Raw genomic sequence first — 21,471 nt, 5'->3', positions numbered from 1 at the left:
TTCTTTTTCACCCTTCTACCGTGATTCTACAGGGGAGAGCCTGGGGAGCTTCCTCTCAGCGGAGCTGTGGCAGGAAAATTGCGCTATTGAGTGCTGAGGACGAAGGCCCCGCCCCCTCAGCGGCGGGCTTCTGTCCCGCGATTTTCTGTAAAATAAATGGCGGGGGCTCATACATATAACAGTGTCCCACTGTCTATATGCAGTTTTCGCCAGGAGGTATCAATTGCTGTCCAGGGCGCCCCCCCCTGCACCCTACAGTGACCGGAGTGTGTGGGTTAGTGTGGGCGCAATGGCGCACAGCTGCAGTGCTGTGCGCTACCTCATGTGAAGACAGGAGTCTTCTGCCGCCGATTTCGATGTCTTCTCCGCTTCTGCCGGCTTCTGTCTTTTGGCTCTGCGAGGGGGACGGCGGCGCGGCTCCGGGAACGGACGACAAGGTCAGGTCCTGTGTTCGATCCCTCTGGAGCTAATGGTGTCCAGTAGCCTAAGAAGCGCAACCTAGCCGCAGTTAGTAGGTTTGCTTCTCTCCCCTCAGTCCCACGTAGCAGAGAGTCTGTTGCCAGCAGAAGCTCTCTGAAAATAAAAAAACCTAACTAAAATACTTTATTAACAAGCTCAGGAGAGCTCACTAAAAGCACCCAGCTCTGTCCGGGCACAGATTCTAACTGAGGTCTGGAGGAGGGGCATAGAGGGAGGAGCCAGTGCACACCAGATAGTACTAAATCTTTCTTTAGAGTGCCCAGTCTCCTGCGGAGCCCGCTATTCCCCATGGTCTTTACGGAGTTCCCAGCATCCACTAGGACGTTAGAGAAAACTTGTTTAATCACCTTCTGACGCTTGAACCTATCTGGTTTCTTAGGAGGAACGGATGGCTCGGGATCATCCGTAATCTGTAAAAATAAGATTTTACTTACCGATAAATCTATTTCTCGGAGTCCGTAGTGGATGCTGGGGTTCCTGAAAGGACCATGGGGAATAGCGGCTCCGCAGGAGACAGGGCACAAAAAGTAAAGCTTTTCCAGATCAGGTGGTGTGCACTGGCTCCTCCCCCTATGACCCTCCTCCAGACTCCAGTTAGGTACTGTGCCCGGACGAGCGTACACAATAAGGGAGGATTTTGAATCCCGGGTAAGACTCATACCAGCCACACCAATCACACCGTACAACTTGTGATCTAAACCCAGTTAACAGTATGATAACAGCGGAGCCTCTGAAAGATGGCTTCCTTCAACAATAACCCGAATTAGTTAACAATAACTATGTACAATTATTGCAGATAATCCGCACTTGGGATGGGCGCCCAGCATCCACTACGGACTCCGAGAAATAGATTTATCGGTAAGTAAAATCTTATTTTCTCTATCGTCCTAGTGGATGCTGGGGTTCCTGAAAGGACCATGGGGATTATACCAAAGCTCCCAAACGGGCGGGAGAGTGCGGATGACTCTGCAGCACCGAATGAGAGAACTCCAGGTCCTCCTTAGCCAGAGTATCAAATTTGTAAAATTTTACAAACGTGTTCTCCCCTGACCACGTAGCTGCTCGGCAAAGTTGTAATGCCGAGACCCCTCGGGCAGCCGCCCAAGATGAGCCCACCTTCCTTGTGGAGTGGGCCTTTACAGATTTAGGCTGTGGCAGGCCTGCCACAGAATGTGCAAGTTGGATTGTGCTACAGATCCAACGAGCAATCGTCTGCTTAGACGCAGGAGCACCCATCTTGTTGGGTGCATACAATATAAACAACGAGTCAGATTTTCTGACTCCAGCTGTCCTTGCAATATATATTTTTAATGCTCTGACAACGTCCAGTAACTTGGAGTCCTCCAAGTCACTTGTAGCCGCAGGCACTACAATAGGCTGGTTCAGATGAAATGCTGACACCACCTTAGGGAGAAAATGCGGACGAGTCCGCAGTTCTGCCCTGTCCGAATGGAAAATCAGATATGGGCTTTTGTAAGATAAAGCTGCCAGTTCTGACACTCTCCTGGCCGAAGCCAGGGCTAGAAGCATGGTCACTTTCCATGTGAGATATTTCAAATCCACCTTCTTTAGTGGTTCAAACCAATGAGATTTTAGAAAGTCCAAAACCACATTGAGATCCCACGGTGCCACTGGAGGCACCACAGGAGGCTGTATATGTAGCACTCCCTTAACAAAGGTCTGGACTTCAGGGACTGAAGCCAATTCTTTTTGAAAGAAAATCGACAGGGCCGAAATTTGAACCTTAATAGATCCCAATTTGAGACCCATAGACAATCCTGATTGCAGGAAATGTAGGAATCGACCCAGTTGAAATTCCTCCGTCGGAGCACTCCGATCTTCGCACCACGCAACATATTTTCGCCAAATTCGGTGATAATGTTGCACGGTTACTTCCTTCCTTGCTTTAATCAAAGTAGGAATGACTTCTTCCGGCATGCCTTTTTCCTTTAGGATCCGGCGTTCAACCGCCATGCCGTCAAACGCAGCCGCGTTAAGTCTTGAAACAGACAGGGACCCTGCTGAAGCAAGTCCCTCCTTAGAGGTAGAGGCCACGGATCTTCCGTGATCATCTCTTGAAGTTCCGGGTACCAAGTCCTTCTTGGCCAATCCGGAACCACTAGTATCGTCCTTACGCCTCTTTGCCGTATAATTCTCAATACTTTTGGTATGAGAGGCAGAGGAGGAAACACATACACCGACTGGTACACCCAAGGCGTTACCAGCGCGTCCACAGCTATTGCCTGCGGATCTCTTGACCTGGCGCAATACCTGTCCAGTTTTTTGTTGAGGCGAGACGCCATCATGTCCACCATTGGTCTTTCCCAACGGGTTACCAGCAAGTGGAAGACTTCTGGATGAAGTCCCCACTCTCCCGGGTGAAGATCGTGTCTGCTGAGGAAGTCTGCTTCCCAGTTGTCCACTCCCGGGATGAACACTGCTGACAGTGCTATCACATGATTCTCTGCCCAGCGAAGAATCCTTGCAGCTTCTGCCATTGCACTCCTGCTTCTTGTGCCGCCCTGTCTGTTCACATGGGCGACTGCCGTGATGTTGTCCGACTGGATCAACACCGGTTTTCCCTGAAGCAGAGGTTCTGCCTGGCTTAGAGCATTGTATATTGCTCTTAGTTCCAGAATGTTTATGTGAAGAGACGTTTCCAGGCTCGTCCATACTCCCTGGAAGTTTCTTCCTTGTGTGACTGCTCCCCAGCCTCTCAGGCTGGCGTCCGTGGTCACCAGGATCCAATCCTGTATGCCGAATCTGCGGCCCTCCAATAGATGAGCACTCTGCAACCACCACAGAAGAGACACCCTTGTCCTTGGAGACAGGGTTATCCGCAGGTGCATCTGAAGATGCGACCCTGACCATTTGTCCAACAGATCCCTTTGGAAAATTCTTGCGTGGAATCTGCCGAATGGAATTGCTTCGTAAGAAGCCACCATTTTTCCCAGGACTCTTGTGCATTGATGTACAGACACCTTTCCTGGTTTTAGGAGGTTCCCGACAAGCTCGGATAACTCCTTGGCTTTTTCCTCCGGGAGAAAAACCTTTTTCTGAACCGTGTCCAGAATCATCCCTAGGAACAGCAGACGAGTTGTCGGCATTAACTGGGATTTTGGAATATTCAGAATCCACCCGTGCTGTTTTAGCACTTCTTGCGACAGTGCTAATCCCATCTCTAGCTGTTCTCTGGACCTTGCCCTTATTAGGAGATCGTCCAAGTATGGGATAATTAATATGCCTTTTTTTCGAAGAAGAATCATCATCTCGGCCATTACCTTTGTAAAGACCCGAGGTGCCGTGGACAATCCGAACGGCAGCGTCTGAAACTGATAGTGACAGTTTTGTACAACGAACCTGAGGTACCCCTGGTGTGAGGGGTAAATTGGAACGTGGAGATACGCATCCTTGATGTCCAAGGATACCATAAAGTCCCCCTCTTCCAGGTTCGCTATCACTGCTCTGAGTGACTCCATCTTGAACTTGAACTTCTTTATGTACAGGTTCAAGGACTTCAGATTTAGAATAGGCCTTACCGAGCCATCCGGCTTCGGTACCACAAAAAGAGTGGAATAATACCCCTTCCCTTGTTGTAGAAGAGGTACCTTGACTATCACCTGCTGAGAGTACAGCTTGTGAATGGCTTCCAAAACCGTCTCCCTTTCGGAGGGGGACGTTGGTAAAGCAGACTTCAGGAAACGGCGAGGTGGATCTGTCTCTAATTCCAACCTGTACCCCTGAGATATTATCTGCAGGATCCAGGGATCTACCTGCGAGTGAGCCCACTGCGCGCTGTAATTTTTGAGACGACCACCCACCGTCCCCGAGTCCGGTTGAGAAGCCCCAGCGTCATGCTGAGGCTTTTGTAGAAGCCGGGGAAGGCTTCTGTTCCTGGGAAGGAGCTGCCTGTTGCTGTCTCTTCCCTCGACCTCTGCCTCGTGGCAGATATGAATAGCCCTTTGCTCTCTTATTTTTAAAGGAACGAAAGGGCTACGGTTGAAAAGTCGGTGCCTTTTTCTGTTGGGGAGTGACTTGAGGTAGAAAGGTGGATTTCCCGGCTGTAGCCGTGGCCACCAAATCTGATAGACCGACTCCAAATAACTCCTCCCCTTTATACGGCAAAACTTCCATATGTCGTTTTGAATCCGCATCGCCTGTCCACTGTCGCGTCCATAAAGCTCTTCTGGCCGAAATGGACATAGCACTTACCCGTGATGCCAGTGTGCAGATATCCCTCTGTGCATCACGCATATAAAGAAATGCATCCTTTATTTGTTCCAACGACAGTAAAATATTGTCCCTGTCCAGGGTATCAATATTTTCAATCAGGGACTCTGACCAAACTACCCCAGCACTGCACATCCAGGCAGTCGCTATAGCTGGTCGTAGTATAACACCTGCATGTGTGTATATACTTTTTTGGATATTTTCCATCCTCCTATCTGATGGATCTTTAAGTGCGGCCGTCTCAGGAGAGGGTAACGCCACTTGTTTAGATAAGCGTGTAAGCGCCTTGTCCACCCTAGGAGGTGTTTCCCAGCGCTCCCTAACCTCTGGCGGGAAAGGGTATAATGCCAATAATTTCTTTGAAATTATCAGCTTTTTATCAGGGGCAACCCACGCTTCATTACACACGTCATTTAATTCTTCTGATTCAGGAAAAACTATAGGTAGTTTTTTCACACCCCACATAATACCCTGTTTAGTGGTACCTGTAGTATCAGCTACATGTAACGCCTCCTTCATTGCCAAAATCATATAACGTGTGGCCCTACTGGAAAATACGGTTGATTCGTCACCGTCACCACTGGAGTCAGTGCCTGTGTCTGGGTCTGTGTCGACCGACTGAGGCAAAGGGCGTTTCACAGCCCCTGACGGTGTTTGAGTCGCCTGGACAGGCACTAATTGATTGTCCGGCCGTCTCATGTCGTCAAACGACTGCTTTAGCGTGTTGACACTATCCCGTAGTTCCATAAATAAAGGCATCCATTCTGGTGTCGACTCCCTAGGGGGTGACATCCTCATATTTGGCAATTGCTCCGCCTCCACACCAATATCGTCCTCATACATGTCGACACACACGTACCGACACACAGCAGACACACAGGGAATGCTCCTAACGAAGACAGGACCCACTAGCCCTTTTGGGGAGACAGAGGGAGAGTTTGCCAGCACACACCAAAAGCGCTATATATAACAGGGATAGCCTTATAATAAGTGCTCCCTTATAGCTGCTTTATATATATCAAAATATCGCCATAAATTTGCCCCCCCTCTCTGTTTTACCCTGTTTCTGTAGTGCAGTGCAGGGGAGAGACCTGGGAGCCGTCCTGACCAGCGGAGCTGTGAGAGGAAATGGCGCCGTGTGCTGAGGAGATAGGCCCCGCCCCTTTTCCGGCGGGCTCGTCTCCCGCTATTTAGTGAATCCAGGCAGGGGTTAAATATCTCCATATAGCCTCTGGGGGCTATATGTGAGGTATTTTTAGCCTTTATATAGGTTACATTTGCCTCCCAGGGCGCCCCCCCCCAGCGCCCTGCACCCTCAGTGACTGCGTGTGAAGTGTGCTGAGAGGAAAATGGCGCACAGCTGCAGTGCTGTGCGCTACCTTTAGAAGACTGCAGGAGTCTTCAGCCGCCGATTCTGGACCTCTTCTGACTTCAGCATCTGCAAGGGGGCCGGCGGCGCGGCTCCGGTGACCATCCAGGCTGTACCTGTGATCGTCCCTCTGGAGCTGATGTCCAGTAGCCAAGAAGCCAATCCATCCTGCACGCAGGTGAGTTCACTTCTTCTCCCCTCAGTCCCTCGTTGCAGTGATCCTGTTGCCAGCAGGACTCACTGTAAAATAAAAAACCTAAGCTAAACTTTTTCTAAGCAGCTCTTTAGGAGAGCCACCTAGATTGCACCCTTCTCGGCCGGGCACAAAAATCTAACTGGAGTCTGGAGGAGGGTCATAGGGGGAGGAGCCAGTGCACACCACCTGATCTGGAAAAGCTTTACTTTTTGTGCCCTGTCTCCTGCGGAGCCGCTATTCCCCATGGTCCTTTCAGGAACCCCAGCATCCACTAGGACGATAGAGAAATTAACTTAATAGCCTCCAAAAGATCAGGAACATCCACATGTGAACCACCATCCCCATCAGCCGTATTTGAGTCAGAACCTGTGGGGTCAGTGTAAGTGCTGTCTTCATCCGACGAGGTGTCAGTGACAGCAGTGGATTGTAAGGAGACAAGCGCTCGCTTAGAGGACCCCTTGGACGTAGGCAAGCGACGGTCAGACTTTTTAGTAGTCAGGGACTGGTTCAACTTCTTTATTTGAGCAGATAAATAGTCCGCCCACGGCGGGTTAGCTGCAGGGACCACAAACGGATGTAACCGGCATTGGGGGTCCCATAGGGGGTGTTCGTTTATGAACTAGCGTATGCAGAAGCGTGGAAAAAGCGGCCCACGGCGGGTCATTATTTGCCCCCGTTTCCACCGTCCAACTGGGGGGCAAGGAGCCCCCAGAACCAGAGCCCAAAGCTGCTATATTCTCCTCATAGGTATTTGCGGCTTCAGCAACACCGGCAGTGTGTTCAGCCCCAGAACCGTTACCCTCAGAAGCAGACATGATATAACTTGCAGTATCAGGTAACACAGTACAATTTGTCAGCAGCACAATACCTCTAGCCAAAACCCCTGCGCAGTGTAGTCAGCACCAGCAGAGATATGGTGACTAAATCACAGAGAAAAATACGTAATACAGTATATCTTTGTGAAAATCCTATATTAGATAAACCTGACGCGCCAAGCCCCCTCAGGTTATAGAATATAGGGATAGCAAGTTGAGTGAAAGACACGAAATGGACACCACTCAGCTATCAAATGCACACAGAAATAGTCACAGTTTGTACAATGCAGAGGTTATTACTAACAATAATACTGCACTGGACTAGCTTACACAGCTATATAACAATAGATATAACAGTACACAGTAAGAACTAGATGTATATCACAGGGTAATTGTACTAGGAAACCCTGACTGAATGCACTCTTTCTTAACTAACACGGACTAAAAAGGCAGGTAGAATACTTAAGTGTCTTGTAAAGTCACAGCACTGACAACCAGGCGGCTTTACATAGGAGGATTTTCCCAAGCATTCCCAGAAACAGTGAGCTGAGGGATAATGGCGCCGCAGACACTGCCAGGGAGTGAGGGAGAAACATATATGCAGCTCCAGGGCGGGAACATTTGCAGAAAATGGCACCCTGGGGTTGGGGGAGGGGCTTCAGGTCCAAGCTCTATCCCAATGCTGGCAAAACTACCGGTCCCATGCCCTGGTGATCTAGTGGGATCGCCTGTACTGCCACAGTGTCCACCGCCAGCGCGCGCGGCCCCACCTCCCACTGACCGCGCCGGATCGCTATAAAGACCGGGTCCCGCAAGCGGGACCCACTTACCATCTCCCGAAGCGCGACCACGCGATCCCGGAGAGCCCCGTCGTGTGTGCCTGACAAGAAGAAAACCGGAGCCTCCTGCTGTAGTTACCCGGCAACCAGGGCTCGGGAGTGTACAGCGCCATTAGGGAGAGCCGGAGCTGCAGCCGTGAATGTCCACTGACATGTAACACTGCTGCTGCCCTTGAAGTCTTCACTTTTTTCCTCAGAAAAAAAGCTCTTCTTAGGGATGCCTGTGCAGGGAGGCGGGGTGATATAGGAGGCGGCACTATGCATTCTGGGAACAGTCAAAGCTTTGAGCCTGTTGGTGCCTCGGATCAAGATCCTACTCTAAACCCCATTGTCCATTCCTTATGGAGCCCAGTGTACCCCGCAGCAGAAATATTCATTTTCAAGCCAGCCGCCTGTCTACAATGGCCACTGAAAGCAATGTATACCACTTTTACAATTCACTGAATATAGCAGCCATACCATCTGCTGAAAAGTTACTGCACAGTTCATTGGAAGCGACTGGCTAGTGCTGCTAATTGTCATCGTGTCTTACTGCATTGGCTGCCTAGCACCTAGAGAAGTGCTACAGCGGACCGCTGCGTTCAGGCCTACCTCAGTCACAATTACATGAACTTACTCTACTTTGCCTATGCTTACCAGTGACGTGCGGTGAGGTAAATGGCTCAGGAGGCACTGGCTAGTATTAGAGCCAGGATTATACACAATATATGAGATCAAGGGTGCTTCTGGGTATTGTACACAGGTGCAGCAGGATATGCTGCTGGTAATTTGGCGAGTTTTGATCAGAGATGTCAGGAAAATATAGGATGGGAGGCACGCTCACTTGTCAGACTTTTTACTATAAAAATTAAAGAATTATACAAAGAAGATATTTATAATATATTCTTTGTATTTTTCATATGTTACATAGTCAAAAATCTGAAGTAGACTGAAGTTTGACAGGAAAGGCTCTGCCTCACCTCACATCACTGGTGCTTACATGCCCCTTCCCTCTCCTATGCCATCTCTCCAGCTGTAAGGAGTAGCCAGTATAAGAGTGTATGCACACACATAATTGGAGGGCATGCGCAGTACGGAAAGGTAGAAAAAGGAAGAGAAAATAGGGGGTAAATCAGTGCACCTGGGCCACTTAATAAAAGATTTATTATTTTATTTCATACAAAGTTCATGTGTTTGGGTAGGGGGAGATGTAAACATTTATTATTTTTTAAAATTACATTTTACTATTTATTGATAAAATGCTCTGATCACTTTTAGCAAAACAGATTGTAAGTGAAGTTTGTTAGAACATTTAGAGGGGACTTTAATAGTTTAAAAGTTAAATAGGTAGTCCCATTTTTGCACCACAGATCAGAAGTCATCATACCTAGTATGGGAGGACCTCAAGTGGAAAACATTTTTCAGGGAGGTGCCAGCACCCATTTTTGTTATGACTAAAGAGGGAGAGGCTATTTTATGCATGCAAGACAGGTGAATTATTACACATATCAGACTTAAACAAAAATAAAAAAAAGGAATCTATGTAATCTATCTATCTTACTTGAGAAAGGTGCAGAGAAACGCCCTTTCTTGCTGGTTAATAACATTGTTAAGCAACAGGCGGTTACCGCGATTATCAGTAAGATACGATCTGCCGAAGAGGGTGAACAGAAAACTCACCCTCTTGGCGGAGACTGCTCAGACACATCCTTCACATATTGATGGATTTAACCAATTAAAATAGACCCATAACCATGAAGTCCCATGAGGAGTGAGGATTCACATGCACAGTAGTAATAACAATTATTATTTTTTTCAAATCTAAACAAACTTTATTAACATACGAACAAAAAGCAAAGACAATTCATGGCAGCAAGAGGATGTGATGACGGTACTGGAGAAAAGAGCAGTCTGTATGTGACCAGACACCTTAGCAACATCTGGGACACTTAGCGCTGCCACAGAAGCCTATGGTAGCACGAAAATCAGGCAGCAAAACTGGAGAAAAAGATCCATTAGTACATACTGAGAAGCAGTATATACAAGAGAAGCAGTATATACATGGACTTTCTCTGCCTGTAACGTTTATCCCATTCTTCTCCAGTTAGTACATAGACACTGTAGTCCGTAAATTATCTTCAAGTGAGCTACGAGGCAGCTGCATTCATTAAACATTAGCTTGTTTGTATAAATTACCAAGTGATTGTGGCAAATAGTGCTCTGCAGACATGTTTTCAGCATGTCAGTGGGAAAAGCTGAATAGGAATTCCAGAAGGAAGTATTACTCAGAAAGGGTTGCTTATTACAGCATACCTTGCTGATCTATTACAAACGGGAAAGGTTTTTACCAGAGAACATGGATTACACAGACAGGGTCTTTCATTTATCCGTTATTATGTACACAGTAACTAAATATCTTCTGTCTTTCCCATGACTCCATAGGAGCATCATAGAGCGAGAGCTCATGTGCCCAAGCTGTGCAGTAGAGCAGGGGCACACAAGCCAATCATAAAGTCACTGCTGGGCAGAGATGGCCATATAGGGGTATATGCAATTCACGGCGAATCGCGGGAATTTTTCGCCGTTTTTTAATTCGACTAAATTCGCCAGGTGAATTCCGGCAGGTGGCTGCCGGAATTCACCATATTCAATGAAAAACGGATTCGCCAGAATCGCGGGCGAAAATCGGCCGATTTTGCCGCGATTTTAAAAAACGGGAAAAAACGGGAAAAACCCGGAAAAAAAAAAATGGCGTGGGGTCCTCCCTCCAAAGCATAACCAGTTTCGGGTTCTTCGAGCTGGTCCTGGTTCTAAAAATGCAGGGGAAAAATTGGGCAGGGATACCCCGTATTTTTAAAACCAGCACCGGGCTCTGCGCCTGGTGCTTGTGCCAAAAATACGGGGGACAAAAAGAGTAGGGGTCCCCCGTATTTTTAACACCAGCATCGGGCTCCACTAGCTGGACAGATAATGCCACAGCCGGGGGTCACTTTTATGCCGTGCCCTGCGGCCGTGGCATTAACTACCCAACTAGTCACCCCTGGCCGGGGTACCCTGGGGGAGTGGGGACCCCTTCAATCAAGGGGTCCCCCCCCCCAGCCACCCAAGGGCCAGGGGTGAAGCCCGAGGCTGTCCCCCCCCATCCAATGGGCTGCGGATGGGGGGGCTGATAGCCTTTTGTGATAATAAAAAGATATTGTTTTTTCCAGTAGTACTACAAGTCCCAGCAAGCCTCCCCCGCAAGCTGGTACTTGGAGAACCACAAGTACCAGCATGCGGGAGAAAAACGGGCCCGCTGGTACCTGTAGTACTACTGGAAAAAAAAAAACCCAAATAAAAACAGTACACACACACCGTGAAAGTAAAACTTTATTACACACTACCGACACACACATACTTACCTATGTTGACACGCCGACTGCCACGGTCTCCGACGATCCGAGGTACCTGTGAAAAAATTATACTCACCTTCCAGCGTCCAGAGATAAATCCACGTCCAGAGAGATAAATCCACGTACTTGTAAAAAAAACAAAACGCAAATACCCGCTCCATACCGGACTGAAAGGGGTCCCATGCTGACACATCAGACCCCTTTCTCCCGAATGCCCGGGACATCACGTGACTCCTGTCACTGAAGTCCCTTCAGCCAATCAGGAAGCGCTACTTCCGTGGCGCTCACCTGATTGGCTGTGCGCTGTCTGTGCTGTCAGACAGCGCATCGCAAAGCCGCTCCATTACTTTCAATGGTGGGAACTTTGCGGGTAGCGGTGGGGTTAACCCGCGGTCAGCCGCTGACCGGCGGGTGACCTCACCGCTAGCCGCTAAGTTCCCACCATTGAATATAATGGACGGGGCTGTGCGATGCGCTGTCTGAGTTCATACAGCGCACAGCCAATCAGGTGAGCGCAACGAAGTTGCGCTTCCTGATTGGCTTTAGAGACCTTTCAGTGACAGCTGTCACTGAGAGGTCTCTCTGCATTCGGGGATAGGGGTCCCATGTGTCAGCATGGGACCCCTTTCAGTCAGTTTGGTCAGGTGTCCGGTTTGTTATTTTCTACAAGTACGTGGATTTATCTCTGGACCCTGGTTGAGGTGAGTATATTGATCTTTTATTTTCAGGTATCCGTGGATTCTACATGGAGAAGAGGACCGATGTCGGCGTGTGAACATAGGTAAGTATGTGTGTCGACGTATGAAATAAAGTTTTACTGTCGACGGTGTGTGTGTCCTGTTTTTATTTGGGTATTTTTTTTCCAGTAGTACTACAGGTACCAGCGGGCCCGCTTTTCTCCCGCATGCTGGTACTTGTGGTTCTCCAAGTACCAGCTTGCGGGGGAGGCTTGCTGGGACTTGTAGTACTGCTGGAAAAAACAATATTCTTTTCATGATCACAAAAGGCTATCAGCCCCCCCATCCGCAGCCCATTGGATGGGGGGGGGGGGGGGGGGGGGGGGGGGGGGGGGGGGGGGGACAGCCTCGGGCTTCACCCCTGGCCCTTGGGTGGCTGGGGGGGGGACACCCCTTGATTGAAGGGGTCCCCACTCCCCCAGGGTACCCCGGCCAGGGGTGACTAGTTGGATATTTAATGCCACGGCCGCAGGGCACGGCATAAAAGTGACCCCCGGCTGTGGCATTATCTGTCCAGCTAGAGGAGCCCGATGCTGGTGTTAAAAATACGGGGGACCCCTACGCTTTTTGTCCCCCGTATTTTTGGCACCAGCACCAGGCGCAGAGCCCGGTGCTGGTTTTAAAAATACGGGGGATCCCCTGTCAATTTTTCCCCCGCATTTTTAGAACCAGGACCAGCTCGAAGAGCCCGAGGCTGGTTATGCTTTGGAGGGGGGACCCCACGCCATTTTTTTTTAGGATTTTACCGTTCCAGCAATAAATAAATAAAAATAATATTTTAAAAAATATATAAATAATATTTGTGCCTCCAAAAAAAAAAAAAAAAAAAAAAGTACTTAATCCCTTCTAATATAAATAGATCTGCTATTCCCCCCAAAAAAAAACACAAAAAAAAAAACATGTTTAAAATTTTTTTATTTGTTTTCACCCTCCAAAGTGTGGCGGATTGAAAATGACGAATTTGCTGTCTAAAAGCACTGCTGTCGAATTTCCAAACTTGAATTGAATATGCTTTGGTCGAATTGCAGCACTTATATCATTGCAGAAAAGTCGAATTTGCAAAAATTCGAATTTCAAAAGTCCGTTTTTTGGTCGGAAAGCACTGAATTGCATAGGCGAATTTTTTTTTTGGTCGAAAATGACCCGAAATTCGACAATTTCGGGAATTCGACCGCAATTGCATATACCCCATAATCTGCACATTGTGGCTATGCCTTAACATAACAGATCTACATCGTGGGACAGTTTGGGGGATTAACATTATGGCTAAAAACAGCAGGTTGGGGAAATTAAAAGGAACCCCTTGAAACTATGAGAATAGATAATAGGGTTACCAGCTGCTAATATAACTTTGTAATACCTTATAAATGACCAGAAAACTGGCTTTAGATACAGCTACAGGTTGGGTATCCCATATCCAAATATTCCGAAAAACGGAATGTTTTCCGAAATACGGAATTTGAGAGAGACAGATAGTGAAACCTTTGTTTTCTGATGGCTCAATGTACACAAAGTTATTAAAAATATTGTATTAAATGACCTTCAGGCTGTGTGTATAAGGTGTATATACTGTAAAAATAAGAATTTACTCACCGGTAATTCTATTTCTCGTAGTCCGTAGTGGATGCTGGGGACTCCGTCAGGACCATGGGGAATAGCGGCTCCGCAGGAGACAGGGCACAAAATTTAAAAGTTTGACCACTAGGTGGTGTGTACTGGCTCCTCCCCCTATGACCCTCCTCCAAGCCTCAGTTAGGATACTGTGCCCGGACGAGCGTACACAATAAGGAAGGATTTTGAATCCCGGGTAAGACTCATACCAGCCACACCAATCACACCGTACAACTTGTGATCTGAACCCAGTTAACAGTATGATAACGTAGGAGCCTCTGAAAAGATGGCTCACAACAATAAACAACCCGATTTTTTTGTAACAATAACTATGTACAAGTATTGCAGACAATCCGCACTTGGGATGGGCGCCCAGCATCCACTACGGACTACGAGAAATAGAATTACCGGTGAGTAAATTCTTATTTTCTCTGACGTCCTAGTGGATGCTGGGGACTCCGTCAGGACCATGGGGATTATACCAAAGCTCCCAAACGGGCGGGAGAGTGCGGATGACTCTGCAGCACCGAATGAGAGAACTCCAGGTCCTCCTTAGCCAGGGTATCAAATTTGTAGAATTTTACAAACGTGTTCTCCCCTGACCACGTAGCTGCTCGGCAGAGTTGTAATGCCGAGACCCCTCGGGCAGCCGCCCAAGATGAGCCCACCTTCCTTGTGGAGTGGGCATTGACAGATTTAGGCTGTGGCAGGCCTGCCACAGAATGTGCCAGTTGAATTGTGCTACAAATCCAACGAGCAATCGTCTGCTTAGAAGCAGGAGCACCCAGCTTGTTGGGTGCATACAGTATAAACAGCGAGTCAGATTTTCTGACTCCAGCCGTCCTTGAAATATATATTTTCAATGCTCTGACAACGTCCAGCAACTTGGAATCCTCCAAATCGCTAGTAGCCGCAGGCACCACAATAGGCTGGTTCAGGTGAAACGCTGATACCACCTTAGGCAGAAAATGAGGACGCGTCCTCAATTCTGCCCTGTCCGAATGGAAAATCAGATATGGGCTTTTATACGATAAAGCCGCCAATTCCGACACTCTCCTGGCTGAAGCCAGGGCCAGTAGCATGGTTACTTTCCATGTAAGATATTTCAAATCTACCGATTTGAGTGGCTCAAACCAAATGGGATTTGAGAAAATCCAAAACTACATTGAGATCCCACGGTGCCACTGGGGGCACAACCGGGGGCTGTATATGTAGTACTCTGTCGGGGCCTTCCTGGCCTCACACCATGCAACATATTTTCTCCAAATGCGGTGATAATGTTGTGCAGTCACCTCCTTCCTGGCTTTGACCAGGGTAGGGATGACCTCTTCCGGAATGCCTTTTTCCCTTAGGATCCGGCGTTCAACCGCCATGCCGTCAAACGCAGCCGCGGTAAGTCTTGGAATAGACACGGTCCCTGTTGAAGCAGATCCCTTCTTAGAGGTAGAGGCCACGGATCTTCCGTGAGCATCTCCTGAAGTTCCGGGTACCAAGTCCTTCTTGGCCAGTCCGGAGCCACTAGTATCGTTCTTACTCCCCTTTGCCGTATAATTCTCAGTACCTTGGGTATGAGAGGCAGAGGAGGGAACACATACACTGACTGGTACACCCATGGTGTTACCAGAGCGTCCACAGCTATTGCCTGAGGGTCTCTTGACCTGGCGCAATACCTGTCCAGTTTTTTGTTGAGGCGGGACGCCATCATGTCCACCATTGGTCTTTCCAATGGACTACAATCATGTGGAAGACTTCTGGATGAAGTCCCCACTCTCCCGGGTGAAGATCGTGTCTGCTGAGGAAGTCTGCTTCCCAGTTGTCCACTCCCGGGATGAACACTGCTGACAGTGCTATCACATGATTTTCCGCCCAGCGAAGAATCCTTGCAGCTTCTTCCATTGCCCTCCTGCTTCTTGTGCCGCCCTGTCTGTTTACGTGGGCGACTGTCGTGATGTTGTCCGACTGGATCAACACCGGCTGACCCTGAAGCAGAGGTTTTGCCAGGCTTAGAGCATTGTAGATTGCTCTTAGTTCCAGTATATTTATGTGAAGAGACGTTTCCAGGCTTGACCACACGCCCTGGAAGTTTCTTCCTTGTGTGACCGCTCCCCAGCCTCTCAGGCTGGCATCCGTGGTCACTAGGACCCAGTTCTGTATGCCGAATCTGCGGCCCTCTAACAGATGAGCACTCTGCAACCACCATAGCAGAGAGACCCTTGTCCTTGTCGACAATTTTATCCGCTGATGCATCTGCAGATGCGATCCGGACCATTTGTCTAGCAGATCCCACTGAAAAATTCGTGCATGGAATCTGCCGAATGGAATCGCTTCGTAAGAAGCCACCATTTTTCCCAGGACTCTTGTGCATTGATGCACAGACACTGTCCCTGGTTTTAGGAGGTTCCTGACGAGTTCGGATAACTCCCTGGCTTTCTCCTCCGGAAGAAATACCTTTTTCTGAACAGTGTCCAGAATCATCCCTAGGAACAGCAGACGTGTCGTCGGGATCAGTTGGGATTTTGGAAAATTCAGAATCCACCCGTGCTGTTGGAGCACTACTTGAGTTAGTGCTACTCCGACCTCCAGCTGTTCTCTGGATCTTGCCCTTATCAGGAGATCGTCCAAGTAAGGGATAATTAATACGCCTTCACTTCGAAGAAGGATCATCATTTCGGCCATTACCTTGGTAAAGACCCTGGGTGCCGTGGACAATCCAAACGGCAGCGTCTGAAACTGATAATGACAGTTTTGTACCACGAACCTGAGGTACCCTTGGTGTGAAGGGCAAATTGGGACATGAAGGTAAGCATCCTTGATGTCCAAGGACACCATAAAATCCCCTTCTTCCAGATTCGCTATCACTGCTCTGAGTGACTCCATCTTGAACTTGAATTTTTGTATGTACAGGTTCAGAGATTTCAGATTTATAATAGGTCTTACCGAGCCGTCCGGCTTCGGTACCACAAATAGCGTGGAGTAATACCCCTTTCCCTGTTGTAGAAGGGGTACCTTGATTATCACCTGCTGAGAATACAGCTTGTGAATGGCTTCCAATACCGTCGCCCTGTCTGAGGGAGACGTTGGCAAAGCAGATTTTAGGAACCGGCGAGGGGGAGACTTCTCGAATTCCAACCTGTAACCCTGAGATACTACCTGCAGGATCCAGGGGTCCACCTGCGAGTGAGCCCACTGTGCGCTGAAATTCTTGAGGCGACCCCCCACCGCCCCTGAGTCCGCTTGTAAGGTCCCAGCGTCATGCTCCTGGGAAGGGGCTGCTCCTGGGAAGGGGCTGCTTGCTGCAGTCTCTTACCCTTTCCTTTGCCTCGGGGCAAATATGAATGTCCTTTTGCTCGCTTGTCTGGCAGATATGGACATCGCACTTACTCTTGATGCCAGAGTGCAGATATCCCTCTGTGCATGTCGCATATAAAGGAATGCATCCTTTAATTGCTCTATAGTCAATAAAATACTGTCCCTATCCAGGGTATCAATATTTTCAGTCAGGGAATCCGACCAAGCCACCCCAGCACTGCACATCCAGGCTGAGGCGATTGCTGGTCGCAGTATAACACCAGTATGTGTGTATATACTTTTTAGAGTATTTTCCAGCCTCCTATCAGCTGGATCCTTGAGGGCGGCCGTATCAGGAGACGGTAACGCCACTTGTTTGGATAAACGTGTGAGCGCCTTGTCCACCCTAGGGGGTGTTTCCCAGCGCGCCCTAACCTCTGGCGGGAAAGGGTATAACGCCAATAACTTCTTTGAAATTAGCAGTTTTTTTATCAGGGGTAACCCACGCTTCATCACACACGTCATTCAATTCCTCTGATTCAGGAAAAACTACAGGTAGTTTTTTCAGACCCCACATAATACCCCTTTTTGTGGTACTTGCAGTATCAGAGATATGCAAAGCCTCCTTCATTGCCGTGATCATATAACGTGTGGCCCTACTGGAAAATACGTTCGTTTCTTCACCGTCGACACTAGATTCGGTGTCTGGGTCTGTGTCGACCGACTGAGGCAAAGGGCGTTTTACAGCCCCTGACGGTGTTTGAGACGCCTGTACAGGTACTAACTGGTTTGCCGGTCGTCTCATGTCGTCAACCGACTTTTGCAGCGTGCTGACATTATCACGTAATTCCATAAACAAAGCCATCCATTCCGGTGTCGACTCCCTAGGGGGTGACATCACCATTACCGGCAATTGCTCCGCCTCCACACCAACATCGTCCTCATACATGTCGACACACACGTACCGACACACAGCAGACACACAGGGAATGCTCTGATAGAAGACAGGACCCCACTAGCCCTTTGGGGAGACAGAGGGAGAGTTTGCCAGCACACACCAAAGCGCTATAATTATATAGGAACAACCTTATATAAGTGTTGTTTCCTTATAGCTGCTTAAATATATATAATATCGCCAAAAAATGCCCCCCCTCTCTGTTTTTTACCCTGTTTCTGTAGTGCAGTGCAGGGGAGAGCCTGGGAGCCTTCCTAGCAGCGGAGCTGTGTAGGAAAATGGCGCTGTGTGCTGAGGAGATAGGCCCCGCCCCCTATTCCGGCGGGCTCTTCTCCCGGTTTTTCTGAGACCTGGCAGGGGTGAAATACATCCATATAGCCTCATGGACTATATGTGATGTATTCTTTTTAGCCAGAAAGGTATTAACATTGCTGCCCAGGGCGCCCCCCCCAGCGCCCTGCACCCTCAGTGACCGCCGGTGTGAAGTGTGCCTGAGCGCAATGGCGCACAGCTGCAGTGCTGTGCGCTACCTCATGAAGACTGAAAAGCCTTCAGCCGCCGGTTTCTGGACCTCTTCTTACTTCGGCATCTGCAAGGGGGTCGGCGGCGCGGCTCCGGTGACCCATCCAGGCTGTACCTGTGATCGTCCCTCTGGAGCTAGTGTCCAGTAGCCTAAGAAGCAAATCCATCCTGCACGCAGGTGAGTTCACTTCTTCTCCCCTAGGTCCCTCGTTGCAGTGAGCCTGTTGCCAGCAGGACTCACTGAAAATAATAAAACTATCAAAACTTTTACTCTAAGCAGCTCTTTATGAGAGCCACCTAGATTGCACCCTGCTCGGACGGGCACAAAAACCTAACTGAGGCTTGGAGGAGGGTCATAGGGGGAGGAGCCAGTACACACCACCTAGTGGTCAAACTTAAATTTTGTGCCCTGTCTCCTGCGGAGCCGCTATTCCCCATGGTCCTGACGGAGTCCCCAGCATCCACTAGGACGTCAGAGAAATATACATGAATTGCGTGTCTGTATACAAACTTTGTTTAATGCACAAAGTTACTAAAAATACATCAGACTGCGTGTATAAGGTGTATATGAAACATAAATGCATTCATCGCCATGATCTCATTATGGTAAGCAATTACTCCAAAATCCCAAAAAAATCTGATATCCAAAATACTTCTGATCCCAAGCATTTTGGATATGGGATACTCAACCTGTACTACTATAAAATAAATAAAATAAAAAAAACACTTAAAGCCAGTCACATAATCCTATGATACAGTGTGTCATAACACATCAGTTATGCAGATATCCTGCTTAAGATTTTATGCCTATTAAGTTAGCTATAAAAAGCAATACACTGAAGTTCACATCTGATGAATTAGCAGCTGGCAATCGACTGTCAATAAGACAAAGTAACTTAGGAGGAAATTAAATTAATGGTTTCTCCAGATGTAATTTGCAACTGAATGATTCTGCCCTAAAAAAAGTCACTCTTCTAACTACCAACATGTGCAGGTTTTTGAGGCTTGTTATAAGTAAAAAAATTATTGCCAATTCAAAAAGACTGGATCCATGATGTTCTACTAATGTTACTGCCTGAACTCGCCTCATTATAGGTCCATAGTGTACTGTAAGTGGGGTATACTGTACAATGCAAACAATGCTCTAGAAAGGAAAAGCACAAGCTCTAGTTCTGGATAGAATATATTAAATCGTAGAATACAGGCATTGGGTTTTTTTAACAAATATTAGCAAACTTGTTATTAAATTACTGTATAGCCATGAAAGCTTCCATACTGTTACACACATAGCAGAAAATCAGTCATTATCAACAACAGAAGCATTGCCTGCAGCCACAAACTTATATAAAACTTACCGACAATGGGTTCCCCAGTAAATGTAAATACCAAGGGCTAAATGCAATAGCCTGCGAGCTGCCGGATTTTGTGCGAGCCTGTCCGTATTTTTAAAGTGACAATAATTTACAAAGCAACCCTTGTAAAGGATTGCGCCCTTAAAAATACGGGCAGACTTACACATAGTTCAGCACCTCCGGAAGCTCGCAGGCTATTACATTTAGCCCCAGGTCTGACAGTGTACTGATCTTTGAAACCACAGTAAGAAGTACATAGGATAGGAAAGGACATAATGGGCCCGATTCAGGTTTGTTAGGAAAGTAAAAAAAGCAAGTAACCGTGTCTGGAACAATCCATGCTGCCATGCAATGGGAGCAAATACATTTATATTTTTCTGTGCAGGGTAAATACTGGCTGCTTTTGTATGTAGCCAACAAATGTAAAGGTGCATACAAAGGTGCATACACACTGGGCGTTTTTGCCCAGTGTGTATGCAGAGAGATGGGAAAATCCCTGGCCAGAAAATCGCACAGTGCATACAAACTGAGCGATTTTCACCCGGCCCAGCAATTTTCACGGGGGTGAATCAATTTCAACAGTAGGAGACTGTGGAAAGTGGTTTACTCGGCCGGTAAAAAAGGGCGACGGACGGCGGCAGCCAGCGATGATGCGGGAGCACGCATCAGGACTCACCGATCATCTCCCGGCCATACACACTAGCCAATTTTGAACTCAAAATCGCCTCGTGTGTATGCACATGAACTGAAGATAGCTTTTGTTTTTCACTGCAATTTAGATTTCAGTTTGAACACACCCGACCCAAATCTAAATCTTCTGCACATGTTACATCTGCCCCACCTTACTTACAAACATGACTCAGGCCCAATATGTATTTTATGCTTACTGAATTAAAACTGTATCTAGAAAATTGTAGAATGATTTCTCCTACCAGTGGGAATACGCTCACATTTGTTTAAAACTCATGCAGATTCTAGATGAAGGATACAATGTGTATGTACATGGTATGGACTGTATATTTAGCATGAAAATACCTTGATAAATTGCAAATTCAGCAGTGGGAGGACACTCTGCTGGTACTCAGGGTCTGTGACGCAACGAATGAACAGTACACACTTCTCCTGCAGGTAAGATACTGTCTTACTACGGATTAGGCTGTTCCCAAAAAGCTCAAGAAACATTTCACACTTCTCTGCAAAGAAAGGAAAATGTGAGACTCCACAATCCAAAAACAAGAATGCTTCATGATATATATATAGATATATATAGATATATATATATAGATATATATATAGATATATATAGAGATATATAGAGATATATAGAGATATATAGAGATATATAGAGATATATAGAGATATATAGAGATATATAGAGATATATATATATATACACACACAAAAAACACAATAGTATCTTTATCTCGCGCCAACCTGGGAGCAGCACTTCGGGAGAGATCTTTGTTGGAAGACCTCAAAACATACAGAATAAAACACAAATTCCCAAGTGCGCTAAGATGGAATGTATTTACACACTTCTTCAGGCGATAATTTCGTCAGAATGTAGACTGGAGGATATTTAAAACTGGGGACCTGTAACCGACACCCCTCACCAAAATAGTCACCCAAACAAGAGGCCAATCGGCCAATTAGTAAAAAGTTGTTTTAATAATATGTAATTGAACATGTGAGTTTTTACACAGTTC

General features: G+C 47.4%; 1 protein-coding gene across 3 annotated transcripts in view; it reads right to left on the bottom strand.

Annotated features, from left to right (window-relative positions):
• The window catches only part of DNAAF3 (dynein axonemal assembly factor 3), a 131,511-nt gene that overhangs the window by 69,955 nt on the left and 40,085 nt on the right, over positions 1-21,471 (bottom strand). For all 3 annotated transcript variants that reach the window (XM_063942829.1, XM_063942830.1, XM_063942828.1), the window contains exon 5: positions 20,801-20,958. In XM_063942829.1, coding sequence (XP_063798899.1) covers positions 20,801-20,958 — 158 coding nt within the window. The remainder of the gene's footprint in view (positions 1-20,800; positions 20,959-21,471) is intronic.

Source organism: Pseudophryne corroboree, chromosome 10 (genome assembly GCF_028390025.1).
Source record: "Pseudophryne corroboree isolate aPseCor3 chromosome 10, aPseCor3.hap2, whole genome shotgun sequence".
Classification (NCBI taxonomy): domain Eukaryota; kingdom Metazoa; phylum Chordata; class Amphibia; order Anura; family Myobatrachidae; genus Pseudophryne; species Pseudophryne corroboree.
This window is presented reverse-complemented; position numbering and strand designations above follow the sequence as displayed.